Source organism: Nyctibius grandis, chromosome 6 (genome assembly GCF_013368605.1).
Source record: "Nyctibius grandis isolate bNycGra1 chromosome 6, bNycGra1.pri, whole genome shotgun sequence".
NCBI lineage: Eukaryota > Metazoa > Chordata > Aves > Nyctibiiformes > Nyctibiidae > Nyctibius > Nyctibius grandis.
The window spans coordinates 87222712-87242500 of NC_090663.1; the positions used below are offsets into that span (position 1 = coordinate 87222712).

A 19789-nucleotide genomic window follows, 5' to 3' on the forward strand; every position below is an offset into this window, starting at 1 on the left:
AGACTAGCATTTGAAGATCTTTGTTCTATCTTAAACATCTAATATCTGTTTAGGACCATAAATTTTCACAGGATTTCTTCCCATGTCCTCACATGTTCATTTTTCTCCAAACGGGATAGTAACAAGAAATAATCATGGGAGTAAGGGACATGAGTGTTCTTTTATTAAAAAGCTCTATAATTAATGCAGTATGTACATGCTAGATGATGACTAAAGTTTGGTGTCACTGCTGTTCATAAAATAAGAGATGGCAACCTAAAGGGGAAGATTTACATAATATCTACAATACTGGAAGAGAATAAGAGTCTAGGAGGACAAGTCATTACAGTACACACATTGTCTGTGGAAACACCTGAGCCATGGTCTTACACAAACACCTAACTGATCAAAAAATTTGCCATTACCGTAGCAGAAGCTGCAGCCTCAGTAATCTGTTGCATCTTTTCAAAGCTTTCGCCAGCTTCGTAGAGGACTTTGCCAACTGTCAGTGGGGTCAGTATTGCAGGAAAGGTTGCTGTTGTTATTTTGGCATGCTTTGTACATGCTATTTCAGATCTCAGTTTGTTTTCTTCTTCCCCTCAGCACAGAGGAATTTTTCCACACTTTTTAGTGAAAAATCTGCTGTTAAACATGACAGAATGCCCTAATATCTGAGTTGCACGAAAGTCCACAAGACCTTCCCCTGAGAAAACATGAGGGTGCAGCTGAGAATTACGAAGGGCACCGAGGCTTGTCTTTGTAGCTCCGACTCGGTGTCGGCTTTGCCCATGCCGCATTTTGGAGGGAAGAGAAGTCCACAGGAATCAACGGATGCAAACGCAGAGCCCCCTTCGCACCGCCATCTGCAGAGGCTCCTGCCGCCGTCCCCCGGGGCACCGCAGAGCGGCACGGGCTGGGGCGGTGGGTAGGGGCTGTGCCGCTCGGTCTCTCAGCACACAAACCCGCACGGTTTGCCAGCCGCGGGCCCGATTTGCCAGCCGCGGGCCCGATTTGCCAGTCACGGGCCCGATTTGCCAGTCCTGGGCCCATTTGCCAGCCGCGGGCTCGATTTGCCAGCCGCGGGCCCGATTTGCCAGCCGCGGGCTCGATTTGCCAGCCGCGGGCCCGATTTGCCAGCCGCGGGCTCGATTTGCCAGTCCCGAGCCCGATTTGCCAGTCTGGGGCCCGATTTGCCAGTCCCGGGCCCGATTTGCCAGCAGCGAGCCCGATTTGCCAGTCCAGGGCCCGATTTGCCAGTCTGGGGCCCGATTTGCCAGCCGCGGGCCCGATTTGCCAGTCCCGGGCTTGATTTGCCAGTCCTGGGCCCGATTTGCCAGCCCCGGGGCCCGATTTGCCAGCCGCGGGCCCGATCCGCTGGCCCAATTCGCCAGTCCCGGGCCCGGTTTGCCAGTCCCGGGCCCGATTCGCCAGTCTGGGGCCCGATTTGCCAGTCCCGGGCCCGATTTGCCAGCAGCGAGCCCGATTTGCCAGTCCAGGGCCCGATTTGCCAGCCGCGGGCCCGATTTGCCAGTCCCGGGCTTGATTTGCCAGTCCTGGGCCCGATTTGCCAGCCCCGGGGCCCGATTTGCCAGCCGCGGGCCCGATCCGCTGGCCCAATTCGCCAGTCCCGGGCCCGATTTGCCAGTCCCGGGCCCGATTTGCCCGTCTGGGGCCCGGTTTGCCAGTCCCGGGCCCGGTTTGCCAGCCCCGGCCCGTCACACGGGTGACGCCCTGCCCACAGGTCTGCCCTCACGGGAGGCGCTGCCGCCGCCCCTTCAATTTTGGCGGGCGGTGTATTCCTCCCGCCCCTCAGGCCCGCTGCTCCTGTCACGGCGCGCGGCGGCTCCGCCCGCCCCTCAGCAACGAGCCCCGCCCCGCCGCCGCCCCGGACCCGTTATTTGCCCTGACTCCTCCCTTCATCGCCTGTTTGCAGCGCTTCCGTCCGCCGGGAGCGACATGGCGGCAGCGGCGGTCGCCTTCTCCTCTTCCTCCTCCTGCTCCGTGCTGCGCCCGGGCTTAGCGCCGCTGAGGAGATGGCGAGCGCTCTCGCGCCCGGCGGCCCGGCCCGCCTACAGCACCAGCAGCTCCCCTCGCAGCGCCGCCAGGTACGCCGCACCCCTCGGGGCATCTTCATCCCCATTTCCTCCTCCTCTTCCTTCTCCTCCTCCACCCGGAGCGGCGGGAAGCGCTGTGGGGAGCGGCGGGAAGCGCTGTGGGGAGCGGCGGGAAGCGCTGTGGGGAGCGGCGGGAAGCGCTGTGGGGAGCGGCGGGAAGCGCTGTGGGGAGCGGCGGGAAGCGCGCGCCGCAGCCGCTTAACGGTCGCGCTGGAAGGCCGCGAGCCCGCGGCGGGAAGAGCGCGCGCCTCCGCCTGAGGGCAGAGCAAGGCCCGGCCCGGCGCCCGCTACCGCCAGGCCCGGCTCCATCGTCAGCCGCTTCCCGGGCGGCTGCCCCTGATCCCCGGCGGCTCTGCGAGGGCTGTGTCAGCGGGCAGAGGTACCGCGAGGGCGGGCGGGCTGCGGCACTGGTGTCCTTGACCCAGCGGGGTTTTAAACGGCGCACTGAAATGGGGGAGCCCTCGCGATGGGGCCTTCCCGCCTCCTCCGCGAGGGGACTCTGGCTGTTCAGCATTTGCTTGCTCCTGGTGCCTTAAAGAGCCTCTCGGTTAGTTTACACAGAATTGCCGTGTATGTTAAATTTTTGCCATCGATAATTACTTTCACCGATGGCTGGTAGGCGAGTATTTTAAATTTTGCTAAAGAATATTGCTGCCTGTATGAAGGGATATGTGATGGTGACAGCCCGTCCCATTGCATCTCGCTGTCCTCAGCAAGGCAGGTGGTGTGATATTGCAGTGCTCCGAAAAAACAAATACATAAATAAAAATACAAACTTTAAAATAAAACTAAATCAAAATAGAATCACAGAATCAACCAGGTTGGAAGAGACCTCAGGGATCATCGAATAGTAATAATCGATCAATTGAATAGTAATAATTTAATTAAATTAGTAAAACCCATGCTGTGTCTGACGTAGCACTGCAGCGGGCAGGGGTCTACCAGCATTCGGTGAAAGGCTGGATCCCCAGGGTGAGCAGGACTTGCTCACACAGCAAGGGCCAGTCTCCTGACACGGTTACCCCGTGTGTTTCATTTAACATGCGTGTTTCATTTAACACGCTGGCTGGACTGAGCCTCGCGTGTTGGTGTTGCGGTGGGGCAACTACGAGCGCTTGTCTGGGTGCGGATGGGAGGGTTTCAGCTGAGCTCTTGCTTAGCCTTTGCATTTATACCAGAGTTGTCTGAAATACTGACCTGAAAGTTTGCTCAGTTCATGAGGTCACAAGTAGCCTTCACAGAAAGCATTGTCTTTGATTTCTGTTTTCAAACATGAAAAGATGAGTTAGCCGTACTCTGACAATTGAAATGAGCGTCTGACCTCCTGTATATTCTGTACAACAGAGGATTCGATTCTGCTGGTTTTGGCACAAATAGCTGTATTTCTGGAACAGCGTATGCCTACTTCTGTTCTTTGCTGCTAGTAACTGTTTTTTCCAATTCTGTGACAAGTAGATGCTCCTGTAATAATGACATTACAGAGCTTTCCATGTGGTATGTATGGGACTGAGAAGATCCCATCGTGATGCCCGAGGTGATTTTGGGCTTTCAGTGTATAGGTTGATCTAAAATAGCAGCCAGTATCTTTGTTTCTGTAATGTCCTGCAAGTCACTGGAAAAAAAGATTTAGTACAAGAAAGATTGAACAAGAAAGATTTAGTACAAGAGTTGTTCTGTTGTAAACTCACACAGGATTCAGAGTAAGAGCATCCATGAGTGGGTAGGGTGATAATGGGACAGGATGGCATACTAACATGTATTAAATCAATTATTAATTAATAATTAAAGAAATAAAATAAATATTATTGTCACCAAAGTATAATTCAAGGGTAAGGGTAGGACTTGTAAAGATTAAGTAAGGAATTCAACTTCTGTTCCATTCTGCAGTGCCTCTAGAGTGCTGTTAAGGTTTATCTTGTGTGCCAGTTGAAATAAACTTATTTTAAAATACATTTTGGGGATTGTCATGTTACTGCTTACAAGTTCTTCATTTATTTGAAGAGGTTGAACAGTAGTAGAAGTTACAGAGTTGGATACTATAATTTCCAATCAGGAAAAATATATTTTCAGGTATTGTGCTGTTCCCTGTGTAGCAGAGTCCTCACAGAACTGTTCTTAAGTAACCTAAACTGTAGACTGTATTTCTTCATGTATCAGACAGATACAAAGGTTAAGTTTGGATGATTTCTTTATGTAAGACCGTAAATAGTCTGTGATTTTGTCTGGTCTTGTGGCTGTCTTGTCCTGTGTGGTGGTGGTGTTATGGCTGCTGGTCCCCTGTTACTTTCCGTTTTCCACACCCTTGTGCATTTAGCTTCTTTGGTGGTGAGGATTTACTAAAAATGATGGAAACTGCACAAATTTCTGAAATATGTAAAATACAACTTATTCGTTTTGGCTGCTTAAAGTTATGGTTTTGGATCTTACAGAATATGACGTTTTAAACCAGATAAGTGATACAATTTTTTGCTCTATAGCTTTCTGTCTCTTCCTGCTTTCTCCCTTCTAGGCACTGCCACCACCAAGCAATAAAGTTTTTATTTAAAAGCTGCGTTTCTGGTGCAAAAGGAATTAACATCTTAGAATCTGAAAGTTGTACATGCTGGAGGTTTCTTCTTGGTTGTGGGTTGGTGGGGTGTGTGTTGGTGGTTCCACATCCTTGGTTGGGGTGATGATCACAGCAGTGATAGAGGGAAAAAGGGAGGTTGAGGAGTTCTGGGACGAGTTCAAGGCACAAGACTTTTTCAGTTTTCCTCTGCTTTTCTACATGGGTAGGGCAATGGCTGTGGGCTCTTCATGCCAGGAGGATGTTTGTCTCCTGTAGTGCTGGTTGATGGGCAGAGGGAGGTTACTGGAAGGACAGGGAATTGAAAGGGCAAAAATACAAAAATTTGTAGTGTGTTAGTATTTTTCGAATAATATCTGAAATACTAGCAAATTAACTAATCAAAGCATTTGCAAGTATTTAACATGATAGATCACACACTTAAAAGTCTTGTTGAGGAAATTTTAGACCTCAATATTGTCTATCTTTTTTGTTTCTATAGTGATGAAGCAACCATTATCTCAGGGACAAAGCTTGCTAAACAAGTTTTGAAAGAAGTTCAAAGGGATGTAGAATCATGGATATCCTTTGGAAACAAGAGACCTCATCTCACAGTCATATTAGTAGGAGACAATCCAGCTAGTCATATCTATGTCAGAAACAAGATAAAAGCAGCTGCAGCTGTAGGTATGTGTTATGGAATATGAATGATCCTTTGGGAAGCACAAGATACTGTTATTTAAAAATAAAAAATTTTAAAAAGTGTTGGTGGGGGAACCCACTTTGTATCTTAATTTAATTTTATGGTGTTTTGTTCCTCATCTTCTCTGATGAACCTAAAGTAAAGAAGTTGTATTGACATGTGAAGAAAGTAGTTTTAATGGCACATGCATGGTAGCCCTAAGTTCAATTCTGTATCTTAAAATGTTGTTCGGAAACAGTTTGCAATGTTACTGTTAGAAGCTGGAAACTAAAGGAGAACACTGGGAGGTTTTTGACAGTTAAACATCTTAACTGGATTTGAGAGGTTCGGTGAATAATCGAAGAAAAATTAAGTCAGTTTTTAGTTGTTTCTGCAAGACACTTTGATTATTTTTGAATGTGAAGTATTTGCTTAAGAGCTTGCGTCCTCAGTGCCTGTTAGATTCCTCCTTTTATATGTGGATTTTTCAGCCCACCTCCAACTGGGGTAGCAAACCCTACTACCTTGCAGTTGATGGGAACAGTGATTAAGTAACCAGTTTTACAGGAAAATATAAAGAGCTTTTTTCTTCATAATGTCAATCTTCATGTGCATCTGCTGTATCTCATGGAATGTCTGTCTTGTTGAATGATTTAGGTGCACAGCAGAGCCAGGCAAGCCAATCCAAAACCAAGGCTTCACAGCTCTGAATATGAAGGGCAAAATTTCAGTCATAATGAAATCAAACAGTAAAGCTAAGTGACCGATTACCCGGGGTAAAGCCCAGTCACAACAACATCTCGTTTCCAAATGAAAGAGTATCACAGTCTATACAGGGAACTTCCATGTTGCTGTCAGTGAAATTGCAGTCTTGTGAAGTAACTTGAAAAATTTTCTTTTCTAATAATGAGTTTTGTCCCACAGAAATAGAAAAGCTATCAGATAAAATGCCAGTAATGCTAGTCTAGCTTTATCTGTTCAGTTTTATTTGTAATTCTCAAGAGCACATTTGTAGAAAAGCTGCATGCTTTATTTTCCAGGTATTTCTAAACCATTTAATGTTGGAGCTACTGTGTCCAACTATAGTTTTTTTAAATTATTTTTTTCCTGTATGTTTTGTTGTAAGATTGTAGTTGACGTCTAGAAATACAGCATTAAAGACCAGACAGTTAAAGCAGAATTTTTAGCAAGTCCTCCATGGTTATTTAAGACAGTTCTTAAGCATCGGACAGATTTTTGGATAAATGACTAAACTGTCTGTAGATAAATTTCCTGATACTAATATGTGTTTTTCTGGTTTTGGTTTTTATCAGGCATTTCTAGTGAGATCATACTGAGACCTAAAGACATTTCTCAGGAAGAACTCTTAGATATGATGGTAAAACTCAACAAGGACTCAACAGTTAGTGGTTTATTAGTTCAGCTACCTCTCCCAGGTAGGTGGCATCTTTTGTCCCACTCCTCATATCCACTCAATGCAGGGGAAAGGAGTTTGACAATTTTGGGTTGCAAGTGTATCTTAGTGACATAAGAAGCTCTTGAAAGAGGACATGCATAATGAAGGATTACTTGAGATGTAAAATTTGTTGTTGTATACTAGCCTGCAGTTCATTTCAAACAGAAAAGCAAATTAAATCATGAGAATTATTTCATATTGCGAACCTTGCCTTTTTTTAAGTTCAGTCAGAATGCTATTTCAAGGAATTTCCCTCCACACACACACTTTACCCAGTTTATTTTTTGTTGGTGGTGGTTTTTAACACATTGCACTGTTTTGCCTTGAACTCCAACACCTTTGCCATGTTTTCATCCCCTCTATCATGCCAAGTTATGCTATCTACCAGATGATGCTGTGGCTTTTCTCACAGCGATTCCAGGTTTTGCCTTAAACATTAGTTTGTATTTTCTATGCTGTCCCTAATATTCCAGGTGAGCTTTGTGCTAAGGTCCTAAAAGCCTGTATTATATTCTTATTTTTTATTTCCCTTCTCCTAATTTATAATAAAATCTCACTGAAATATCACTTGGCAGTAGCTGGTAAAAAGGTATTTTGGCAGTGATAAAACATGGAGTTTTCATCTAAATCTGTGTAAGTCAACTTAAACCACTGTATGCTTCCTAATGGAGAGGTACTACTAGAGTCATTGTAATAAATTGACTGGCATGTTGAGTTTTCCCTGTCTCTGTGCTTCCAAGTGTTGTCTTTTATCATACACTGATACTGTATGCTCTGAAGGGCAGGAGCTGTCTTTTTTGGTGTGTGTAGGCATGATTTCTAGCACTAGCTGGGACTCCAGGGGTTACTGTTTGTAAGTATCTTTGGTGATGGTGAAGTTGAAGCTTTGTTTCTAGGTAAGCTCTTCATTTCCACTCTTACTCCTAGTCTTGGTCTTCACTTTCAGACAGTTCTCACTGCCTTAATTTCCTATCTATGAAACAGCAAAAATTGGGGCAGATGCTGAGTTGTATAAAGGAAGAGATGCTTTGTTTGTATTTGTTATAAACATCAGCATTTGTGATAAGCAAGTTCTGCTCTTCATATTATATGAAAGCTAACTGAAACTGGCCACTTGTTGAAATAATTTGGCCACAAGGTGGAAGTAAGACACAAATAAGGAGACTGATATCTTGGATGCCAAATAAGAAACTCTGGGAGCTGATGGAATGTGTTTGACTTTGCACAAACATCTCCCACTAAGAACAGATAAGGAGAAACAGGTAATGTAACAAATTTTCATTTCAGTAGTAAGAACTCATGCAAAAGCTGGAGCACTGACACCCTAGGGATGGAAATCTTTCTGTCTGAAGCGTGTAGCAAAGGAAACACTCATCCGCTGGACGCCTAATCCACTGTTGTATTTCCCAGAAATGAGAGGTGTCACTTGTCTTAGTTGTGTGGGTACTTGTTAAAATTGTTAGGTACCACTTGTAGAAAAGCAGTTTTTGCTGAGGAGGATAGCTGGTCATTGCAGTCTGCTCTTCAGCTGTCTGCCTTCATGGATACACAGTTCAACAACAGATCGGAGTCTTGAAACTTAGTGAATTTAAACCTGTTCAACATTTGGGAAAAAAAAACCACAAAAAACCTGAAGGTAATTCTAGTTGTGTCAATACAAATGTCTGATGCTAGTACACGTAAATGTTTAAGCCTTAAAGTAATTGGTTGAAGATCCCTTTCAAGAACTAGGGTACATTTGTCACAGTAACTACAGAGAGACTAATTAGCCGTCCTCTAAGCTCTAAAACTTGCTAGTTTGAGGCCTGGCTGTTGCCTGCCTTAGTGAAAACCTTAGAGTAATTTAATCAATAGCAGAACTTTTTCAATATTACATTGTCTGTAAAGTTAAATATGCAAGTTATAATGAACTGAAGATGTTCAGGAAGTTCTTTCCATGATAGATGTCAGATATAACTCCAAGTTATTTTTTTTTCTCCCAAAGCAATTTCAGAAACAGAAGGGCAGAAAGCTAAGTTAGCTCATTTTCCAAAATTCTTTTGATTTGCATTGTAGTGGAAGGAGACAAAGCCTAGAAGTTGTGAAAACTTTATCAGTGGAGGCTGCTTATTTCAGAGTTGAGGTGGTTGTGTGGGGTTTTGGTGTTTTTCAGTAAACTGTACACAGGTGTGGCTTTTGATCAACATTGGGGTAAAAATAGAAGCAGCAAATAGCTTTGTTCTCTTTCACTTTTGTGAGCTGGAGCAACTTAACTTTGAGGATTGTCATCTTTGCCTGAGGAAAACTTCCTTTCTGTGCACCTTTTGAGTGCGTTACTTCTGATGTGGTAATGGTTTTGTGGAGAGTTTCCTGTATCTTTTTTAAATTGCTTGGAAGATAGCTATGAAATGTTAGATATTTATTTGAGATAGAATATGAAAGCCTCAAAATGTTCTTAGTTGTAAGCAGCAAAGAACTAGGAGACAAATGAGTACAGAAGTCCCTTTGTTGTGAAAGACTGTGCCAGCCTACATGTGGCCTGCTTTGGTGGAACTGACTTAAAATCATAGCTGTATCTCACTATAGCTTCTCAAAATGATTTCCAGGGAGGTCACTGCTGCTGCTGAAAAGCTTCCTTCTTGCTCTGTGTCTCTACTTTTTGATCCCTATGGTATGTTTTCAAATGCCTTTTGTGCTATGTTTGTATTTTCATGAGTCTTCCCTCTTAAAAACTGTCTTTATTTTTCATATGTCAACATGAGAGGCACATGTTTATTGTGTAAATAGTTTCTCTGTGTGCATGTCAGAGTAGCTAGGCAAGGGATGCCTGGTGTTGTCTTGCAGGTTTGGTTAACAAGTGAAAGGGTGAGCGCAGAGAAGAGCTTGGCATGGAATGAGAGCAAGTAATTTTGTGTGAGTATCAGTTAAGAGAAGGCTAAGCATGTTCTATGAGACTGACAGGAACATACTTCAGAAATTGTTTTGTTGCTCTGGAAATAAATGAAGCTATCTGCAGTCAAGTGGAAACAGACCAGGAAAATACATTTCTTGAGGCAAATAAAATCTACACATTAAGTAACATGGTAACGTTATGTAACATGGTAACATTTTGAATTGGGTTGGTTGGTTGGTTTGTTTGGGGATGGCCTGCCCCAGATACTGTTTTGAAGTGTCTCTGATGGGGAAGGTAAGATGCCCACATCCTCCCTTCTCAGGCCCATGTCAGCCTGCTCGTCCCCAGCTATGCAGCTGCATTTCTTGCCAGTACTACGTGCCCTTTTCTGAAACTCTGCAAATCAGTTTTTTGGGGGGGGGATCCATGTAAAGCATGATTTCTTTCCCTTTGACATGAGTTTATCTATTATCTGTCTCTTTCTGAGGAGCTGAAGACAGACTGTGATGAGTTGTTTGTCAGAGCAGTGTTCTGTGCTGTTCCAGACACAAGGAAAGGCATGGCTGCCAAGTTTCTGTTTGATTAGCAGTTAGCTTGCCTAAGGTTAACAAGCTTTCTTTTGCAAAAACTGTTTATTATGTTACTCCAAATTTATTTCTTTGTTTTTTTTTTATTCCCCAAGTTGACATAAAAACAAGATTATGGTTGCCTTCAATATGGATTAGTCTAGTTTGACTTCTAAGAGACTCTTTCATCAATGTACTTAACATCTTAATTTCCACTGACCTTTCTCATTAGGATTCAGAAGGAAACTTCTTCCTGTCAGAAAATGGAGAATTCAACTGTAAACCACAACAGTCTGGTTTAACTCTCACATTTTTTTAATTGGATATCTTTTAACAAGAGATATATTGCCTCACAATGAGAGAGTTCTGTTAGGGATCTAGGCTAGAGTGGGCATTGGACATAATATAGAAGATGCAAAAAATAATCATGCTGAGATGGAAGTAAAGCTGGAAATGTAATCCTGGAAGCAGTTTGGGATGTTATTGAACAATGAAGCAATAGACTAAAATGTTCCTGCTCACAGCAGCGGGGTTGGACTACATGTCAAGGTCCCTTCTAACCCAAACTATTCTGATTCTAAAATTATCACTCAGGTACCACTCAGAGACAGAGGTAGGACTGGCTAATGCGGTTTTTTTTCGATAATCAGTACCAATGTTTATGCAGTATAAGCTGTAAGCAGTTACAGACCTATGCCTTATCAGTAGTGCATATGAAAAACATTCATTACGAATAGATATGAATAATAAATTATGCACAGGTATCATTTAAGCCATACTTAGTGTTTTGAGCTCATGAATATCAAACAATTTTATGTGTTCTCACAGTTTTCCAGTGAAGCAGGATTTGTTTTGGTCCTATTGATTAGAAAATTACTAAAAACAGTTGTATTGTTGGAGAATGAAAGCTAGACCTGCAAAGTTATTTCAGCTTAGGGTTTCTGTATGTTTGTTTAAAACATAGGTCCTGTATCCTTTGTGATCTTAGAGACAGGCAACATGCACAATAACTTTTCTCTCATTTTTTTTTTGAGCCAGTTGATAATTAACACTTCCAGAACACAGAAGTGACTCGGATGTGTCTTGCTTAAACACTTGTTTCTATAGTTACTAAGTCATCTTTCTGAGCTGAGTATCGGCCTCGTATTTTGACTGAATCTGTTGTTTAGCAGTGTCACAAACTGAATAATTTAATTTTCAGTGGATGACTTTAAAAGGTGAAGTTTTAACTGCTGCCTTTAGAGGGGGAATGTGTTTTATGCATAATGAGTAATAATTACCCTAGCTAGACCAAGCTTGTGTGTTTCTCTGTGTAATGATTCAGATAGTATTGATGACACCTGACAAGTGGAAGAGCTGTAATTTGAAAGCAATGTGTTTCCTAGATCACATAGATGAACGAACAGTTTGTAACGCCATCGCACCTGAGAAGGATGTGGATGGATTTCATATTATGAATATTGGACGTCTGTGTCTCGATCAGCCTTCTATAATACCTGCCACTGCTGCTGCCGTGTGGGAAATCCTAAAACGGACAGGTAAGAAACTGAACTGTACTGAAACTCGTTTTATCTCGGAAGATGAATGAAGGATCAAGTCAGGTGTGAGTTAAAAGGTGTAGGTTATCTAAGTGTATTGGGCTGATTGAAGAACAAACATTTAGAGGGTTAATCTAAATAATGAGATAGCAAATAGATGAGATCGTTAGCTGGTAGCATAACTATTAATTAAGCGTAGACAGTAGTCCGCATAGAATACTTGGTGAAACACTTTGTAACTTATTTTCTGCGTTTTATAATGTTGCAAGGAACTTTATATGATACTGCTGACCTGAGTATTTATCAAATATAAGATTTGAATGTATAAGTTCTTGTGGGGGAAGGCAAGAAACAAGAACAAAAATAGGGACATTTAATTTGCTACTAGAAGGGAAAAGAACGCATATGTATTCCATAGTTGTCATTTTATAACATACATGTTCTTATTGGTAGACATAAAAGCTTGCATTTTCCTTTGTGGTCAGAGAAGAGAAATTAAGTCCCTCCAAAGGGTGATTCAGATAAAACTGGCAACCCATTCAGGTTGTTTCTTTAAAGTGAAAGCTGAAAGTTGTTTTGTGGCTTCATCCCTCATGTTCAGCCCTGTGGATTTTCAAGTCACGTTGAAGTCAGCAATCCACAACAGCAAATAATTATATCTTGGGGATTGAGAAGAAGGGTTTAGGTATATCAAAACAGTGGAATACAATTTTTTTTATAGGTTGTGGTTTTGTTTTTCCTATAAGGAATACAAACATTTGGAAAAAATGTTGTTGTAGCTGGAAGATCTAAGAATGTCGGAATGCCTATTTCAATGCTTTTACATACTGATGGCGAGCACGAAAGGCCTGGAGGTAAGTCCATGAATGTTGTTCTAACATTGGCATTTGTGAAATCATTAAAAGAAAGCTGACCAGAGGATTCAGATAAAAAGAGAAGGCTTTTATCTCTTGTACCATGTTTGCAATCAGAGCAAGGAAATAAATTTGCTAATATATTTCCTGACATATTTTCAGGAGAACAGTTTCTGGACTCGACCTTTTCTGGTGTTATGTCATCCTTTTGTCCTCCATTTGAAACAGCTACTGTTTAAACATGGTTAGCACTGAACATTGAGGATAATACCTGATGGTGTGGTCTTAGAGCTTCAGAGGTTTATGTGATGTTTTTACCAAGTGATAATAACTGTATGCCTTATCCTCATGCTTACGCAATATTAATTTCAAGTTTTTCATACACATCCATGTGCACACACACTATATATACACATACACATGTATACACATATATATAAAAAAATATGATGCGATTCCTCTATTATGCTATGTTAGTTAGGTGGTGATTATGAAAATATCCAAATGACCAACGAAGTAACTTTTCAGTGTGAGCTCTATGATATTACATGTTGGCCTGGGGGATTTTTCTGCAGTGCAGTTTATATCCCCCTGGAAATTGGGGGTTGTAGTGGAAATGTTTTCAAGTAATTGTAATTACAGAAGCATGCATGTGCTGCTGTAATTGTGCTGCAGAAAGAAAAACAAATATAATGTAAATAGAATACTGTCCCTTTGCAATTTCATTTTGATGTTAGAAACTGCCAAGGTGGTGTGCGCAAATGAGGTAAACATGAATGTTTAATCCCAGGCAGACTTAATAGGAGTGGAGTGAAATCTGTTATTAATATAATAAAATGCTAAAAGCTTCTTACTAATCATAGAGTTGGTTTTTCCATTCAGCCTCTGTGGGAAAGTTGCTATTTGAAACTTCTCTCAGTGTTTGAATTGTAATTACCGTCAGTGCATAGTTCTGGTCTCATCCTCATTCCCATGAAAATTAGGAGCATTTTGGCCATTTGCTGCAAATATGGGGTTATGTATATTACTGGCAGTGCAGTTCAGTGTTTGAAATGGGGTTTGTACAACAGAGTGATGTTACAAGCTACTTGCATGTTCCTCGGTTGGAAATGAGGAGACTTAGTGACCTGTGATTCTTTGAGCAAATTGTTACAAAACCCATAGCAGTTGCATGGATGTTTTCTAGCTGTAAATAAATACTGTTTTGTAGCTTTCATCTTTTGAGTTAGTTGGATCCATGGCTGAGTTTTGCTCACTTGTATCCTGGATTTGTAGTTCTTCTTTGACTGCCTGGTGGTATAACTACTTCTGGGGGGGCTACTCCATGAGTTTGTTGGCTTATGAACAAACTTTTTTGTGCTTCACGGTCATCTGCCTACGTTCTGATTCCTGACATATTACACATTACTTCACTGGCAGCCCTATTTACTGGCATTGTCACTGGTGCTGTGTATGTCAAGTATTCTGTGTAGGGACAGAAAAAGGTTTGGATATTCCCTTACTGACAATGACACTGGAATCTAGATGTAGAAAGAGTTAACTCATTGGAGTTATCTTTGCTTATTGTGAAGAAATTGATTTATTTTTAAGGAAGTTTGTCTTGTCAGAGTCGCTAATTTTATTTTCTACCAAAGGCAGGCTTTCTTCTTAAGCATGTGTTTAGAACAATTTTAACCTGTTAATGCAAATTACATAGAAGCTTTCTTATTCTTCCTTTTTTTTAATTCAGGGGGATGGGAACCAGACAAGCCCTACAGTTAAGTGTTGAAAAAGAACTTCCTCAGGTTATCAGTCAGGATAGGGTTCTAGCAGCAAGTGGGCTGGTTTGGTGAAGTAATTTTTATTGAGAAGTCAGTGTGTGTGATGCTTTTTTTTTTCTTTCTTGTAGGTTTTAGTTGTTGTTTTACAGATCATGAACAAAACTGGGAAGCTGGGGTCTCTCCATCTGTGATATGTTGTATGTAGAAACGGTAGTGTCCTGCAGGTGGCAATATCTGGTCAGATGGAAAAACTGAAGGCTTACAAAACAAATTGTGTTCTGTGTAGGCAGGTCAAGAGACTAGCTCTATTTTATAACCTACTGAATTGACTCAGCAGTATCATGCAGAATGTTAATTGATAAATATATTCCCCTTCTTTGAGCAGAAGTAGCAGTGTAAAAATAGATATTTTCTGTTTTGGCGTACTCACAAATAAATGGAAAACTACCCTTTCTGAGGTGTCTGTAAGCTTTGGACTGCTGTTCTGAAGGTGGGGGCTTCCCTCCCCCTTTCTTTTTTCTCCTTTCCTTTTTGGTAACGAGAGCAATTACTTGGTTTCAGGAGCTGACTACACACATATTCCTCAGTAAAATCTTGATGGGAAAATAGCACTGATTTTATTTCTCAGACAGTGTGAATATTTGTAACTTTGGACTTCATCTGTTGTTTTTTCTCAGCCTCTCTGCTGAGTACAGGATAAGAGGTCAAAAGAATCTCATTATGTATATATTTTAGGAAGTAATTATTGTGATTTTGGGCAAGACATCCTTCTTCTTTTACTTAAAATAGGTATCAGAAGACACCTTTATTTTATTTAAGCCTTTTTTTCCAGAATGCAGTGAGAAGTCTATTTGCCATTCATGTGTGAAGAATGGCCCTTCAGAGAATCCCTGAGTTTTAGTGTGGTTGACAGAGCATTAGCCCTTGGCCAGCAGTGTCCTTATTGTCGTAGCTGCTAGACTTGTTCCCTGCTAAGAGAAGAGCCTCAGTTGTCATCTGTTGTTGGCCAGATTATCAGCCATGCTAATTCTTGAGGGACTATCAGTAAGAAATAGTGCCACTTCACTGGACTTGAATTACCAATTATTCCTTGAGCTTTCAAAATCTGTCAAAAACATGGGCCAAAGACTAAACTTTGACTTGAGGGAAACTCGTATTATGAAGTTAGGTCGCAGGTACAGGGAGGACTGTGGTCTTCCTGCCTGTCTATAGGAGAGAATGTCAAGGGAAGCATCTAGGGAGCTTCAGGACAGATGAATGATAAACGTGGTTGAACATAGAGATCCAAATGTGGTTGAGGACAGATCCGAACATGGTGATCTTGTACTTGAAGCTTTAGCCTGTGACAAACAATTGAGTCTTATGGCACACTATACAGATTGTCCTTAAGGTAGACACTGGATTCCATGTTGGGCTTCCTCTGTGTAATTCCACTAAAGGTAATGAAGCTGATTAAGTTAGTCCATGGTGTATGAATGAATTAATCCTTTGAGAATTTTTAAGAATAAACATTTTTTTCATATGTGTGAACAGCAAGTGTTGTGAGTGTTCTGCCTTGCTGAAATAAATGATGCATGCCAAGAGAAAGCTGCTGATCTTCTGTGCTGCTGTTAATGTACCAAAGTAAGTCATTTGCACCTGAAAGGAAATGCTATACAGGCATTTTATGTGACAATTAATTGATAATCTCTTAACTTTCAGGTGATGCTACAGTGACCATTACTCACAGATACACGCCAAGAGAGCAGCTCAAGATCCATACACAACTCGCTGACATTGTAATAGTTGCTGCAGGTAACACTAGTTATTGTTAATACTCTAATCACAACGTTTAGAACCAAAAGAGTAGACTTTGGTGTCTGTGTTGGTGGCACTACTGGCTATTTCACGTTTCACCAAATAATTGGTGCTCGTGCTTGCTGAGGGTGTTGCAGTAAGTAAGATTTCTTGTTGTAAGAAGGGCAAGTGATTTGGCTCTTTGTTCTTGCCCTTCGCATTTGCAGACTCATAAACTGTTTCTCATCACATGTGACACCTTTCCCTTAGGGAGACTTTAGAGTGAACTCAAGATTGGGAACCAGTCAGTGCATAGTTTATACAGGTATAATTATGTAAATGAAAACATTCTCTGTGCAGTGTAAAAATCGTGAGTCATTTAAATTTTGACAGGAGGGTTTCTTTAAATCAGCTGGAGGCTGCGTTCATAAAACAATGGTATCATTCCTTGCTGTTAGAATTAAGGGCTACCGTGCCAAACTGACTGGTAGTTTTGGTAATGTATGTTATTAATGGCTGAATTTTATTTTTTTGGACAATTATGTAAAGAGGAAGAGAATGGTAATTGCCTAGATGAAGGGGTCTGAAAGTTCAGTGTCTATGTTCTTAAGGCTGTGTAGAGCAAAATACTTGCAGTTTAACTAGTCTAGAACAGAGAAACAAGCAGAACTCTGCTTCTGAGCAACCTCTGTTTTTTCTTTACGGGTATTAAAAATGGAAATCTAAACTTAAAAGAACAAAAAAAACCAATCCAACTTACTAAAAATCTTGGTAAAATTATGTGTCCCCTCACAGCTCAGAATATTCTCTTTCTTTCATACCATTTTGGAGGACTCTTCTTCTCCCTTCCTCCCTCTTCATCCTCCAGACCAAAGTCTTGCTTACTTATCTTCTAGATGAAGACAGATAGGTACCTGTCTGAAGCTCATTGCTTCCTGTTGAAGTGAGATGTCCTTTGCTTCAGGGCTTAACTGCACTATCTCTTTCTCATGCCAGGTCAGGAACAAGGAACAGCTCAGTTGTCCCACATGGGATTACTCAACTGTTGGCCTGACCAGAATTCACACACTGCGAGTGGAAGATGATCATGTGTGTGCTAACTGGAAATAAACTAGTAACTTATCATCCAAATTCACTGCTTTCAATTTAATCATCACTTCTGATTTTTATGCTGAACATAGTTTGTCATCAGTGATGCTTGTCATTAAAAGGTTAGGTAGCAATTCAGCCATGTTTGTTCTCCACATTATTTTCGTCGTGTCATTTGCAATAGGAGCGTGATACAACACTCATTGCACAACATGAGATATACTTGGAATGATGAAAAAACCTAGGGCTAGATTGTGCAAACAGTATGCAGCCCTGCCCCGATGGATGCTCTGGGGAAGATGACACTTCCAGGGCAGTGATGGAGGCAGTAGGCAGTCTTTGACTAGTCACCCTGCTGCTTCTGCTGGCTTGGCTTTCCAGTCTGCCTTGAGAGAGAAGGCTCCTCTGCCTGCTAGGTTTGGAGAGGGGGTAAAGAGGAGAAGGAACAGGGGTGCCAAGTGCCAGATAAAATTCTTCTGGGACTACTTGTGCTGTCCCTCAGGATGTGATCTGTGGTCCCCTTGTATAGGAATTCCTGATTTAGCAGACCCTTTTACTCAGGTACTGGTGAGTTAGCTTTCTTAGAAGTTGGCTATTTCACAGTCCTTGGACCTAACCTGGGATTAGGTAGGGCTTTGATTGTGAAATGTGATTCATCATTTTCTACAAAAATTACCAATGAAAGGTTTTCTCTCATTCTTCAGTCAGTGCATTTTAGGAATAGCTGCTCTAACACTTATCTCTTCCTACTTGGTATGTAAAGTAGGCTCGAGCAAATAGATCTGTTGATTTGGTTTGGGGGTTAGTTTATTTGTTGCTCTTAAGTATTTGGCCTATTATCAAACCATTTTACAAAGGGTGTAACTGTGCAGCTTCCGTTAATATGCTCCCATCCCTATCACACACAGATCATGTACCCCCATAAGGCTGAGGCATTATCCAGTTACCAGCCAGCTTGCAATTGATTGCATAAGAGGGTGATGAAGGAGACGCAGCCAGATGTTATCAAATGACACAGGAAAGAATCTGAGGTCTTAGCTTGCTCAACCTTAGAAGCAGAGTTTCAAGCTTGTGTCCTATGGGGGAGTGAGAAATGGAGAGCAGAGAAGGTTCTTGTATTGCCTGTATCTAAATGACTAACTGGCTGTGGTCCAGCGCTTTAAACGAAGCCAAAGCCCTCGTATACCAGCGCTTGCCTCCAATAAAACTACAGTCTCAAACCGTATGGATTTGCTGTCTTTTCCTTTCTTTTCCTGTGCTGAAGAAATATGGTGCATGTGAAAGAGCTGAGGTGGCTTGTTGTAGCACTCTGAGTACATGTGAGCTGGCCATTTTATTTTTTCTTATTGTCTCTCTTGCTTATAAATGACAGGAATCAAAAATAACATGGCAGGTTAGATCACATTCTTACACCATACTAGCATATTTTTGTAGCAGTGGTATTTCATGTAGTTTATGTTCATTATTGAACTGACTGAAGTGTCGTGCAGCTAACAAGTAAAGTGTATGAGAAATCAGAGAAGTCAAGAGTAACACAAATCCAATAGATAGTAAAAAAGCACAGATGAAATAAAAAGCTGTGGTAACATACAGGGCTTGCTTCAGCGGCTGACAACACTTCTGCATCAGCAGACCTCTGATAATATGAACTGTTTCTTGTGGTTTGCAAAGCATCTTTATTGTCCAGCTTTTCTTTGGACATGCCATGGAAGGGACTTATTGCCACAAACCAGCAAGTACTTTCTTCACTGACATCATGTTAACGATTTGTGACTGCAGGTTTAGCTGAAAATATTTAGTCAAAATGAACAAATATCACCGTTTCTCATAATGACAAACTGTGTGAAACTGAGGAATAATTGTTTTCTGTGTGTAATGTATCAAGAAACATTGAAGTGAGAGAATTATCTTTTTTTGTGCATACATACACGTGCATGCACACCCCTTGATATAATTGGAAACTGATGACCTAAGACTACTTGGCCATATTAATCAAATATATCTTGATTCCAGGTATCCCAAAGTTGATTACAACTGATATGGTCAAAGAAGGTGCAGCTGTGATTGACGTAGGCATCAACCATATCCACGATCCTCTTTCGGGAAAGACCAAATTAGTTGGGGATGTGGACTTTGAAGGTCGGTGAAACACTCTTTATACGAACCTAGTGGATAAATGTGTTGGAGTTTGTGGGATTCATTCGTGATAAATACTTGGAATAGCCGGTGTCTCAAATGAGATAACACTTGCAGGACTTTTTTTGAATGTATTTACTTCAATAAGAAAACAAACGATATGTTCGTATATCTGCTCTTAAGAAATGGTATGTTATTTAAGAGAGGAAGTGTTACTTTTAATTACGCATACCAGCAACCTTTAAGAGATGCAGATGAGCTCTTAATGGCAGTGTGGTGGCGGAAGATGCTTGTCTCCAGGTTTCTTTAATCCTTTGGGAGTCGGTGAAGTGTTTCAAGAGTAAGCAATGAAAACAGTTTCTGCTCTTTCACAAGTATAAGGTCTCCCACTGTTCATAGCAAGTATTGTGATACCACAGCTT

At 41.6% G+C, this 19789-nt stretch overlaps 2 protein-coding genes across 6 annotated transcripts in view; both read left to right on the forward strand.

The window, feature by feature from the left end:
* Positions 1–19789, forward strand: part of LOC137664547 (albumin-like) — a 369558-nt gene that overhangs the window by 120085 nt on the left and 229684 nt on the right. The window lies entirely within an intron of this gene.
* Positions 1931–19789, forward strand: part of LOC137664625 (bifunctional methylenetetrahydrofolate dehydrogenase/cyclohydrolase 2, mitochondrial-like) — a 62837-nt gene continuing 44978 nt past the window's right edge. For all 4 annotated transcript variants that reach the window (XM_068402881.1, XM_068402879.1, XM_068402880.1 and 1 more), the window contains exons 1-7: positions 1931–2084; positions 5141–5325; positions 6634–6756; positions 11600–11752; positions 12499–12606; positions 16068–16160; positions 19245–19370. In XM_068402881.1, coding sequence (XP_068258982.1) covers positions 1936–2084; positions 5141–5325; positions 6634–6756; positions 11600–11752; positions 12499–12606; positions 16068–16160; positions 19245–19370 — 937 coding nt within the window. In that variant the 5' untranslated portion in view covers positions 1931–1935. The remainder of the gene's footprint in view (positions 2085–5140; positions 5326–6633; positions 6757–11599; positions 11753–12498; positions 12607–16067; positions 16161–19244; positions 19371–19789) is intronic.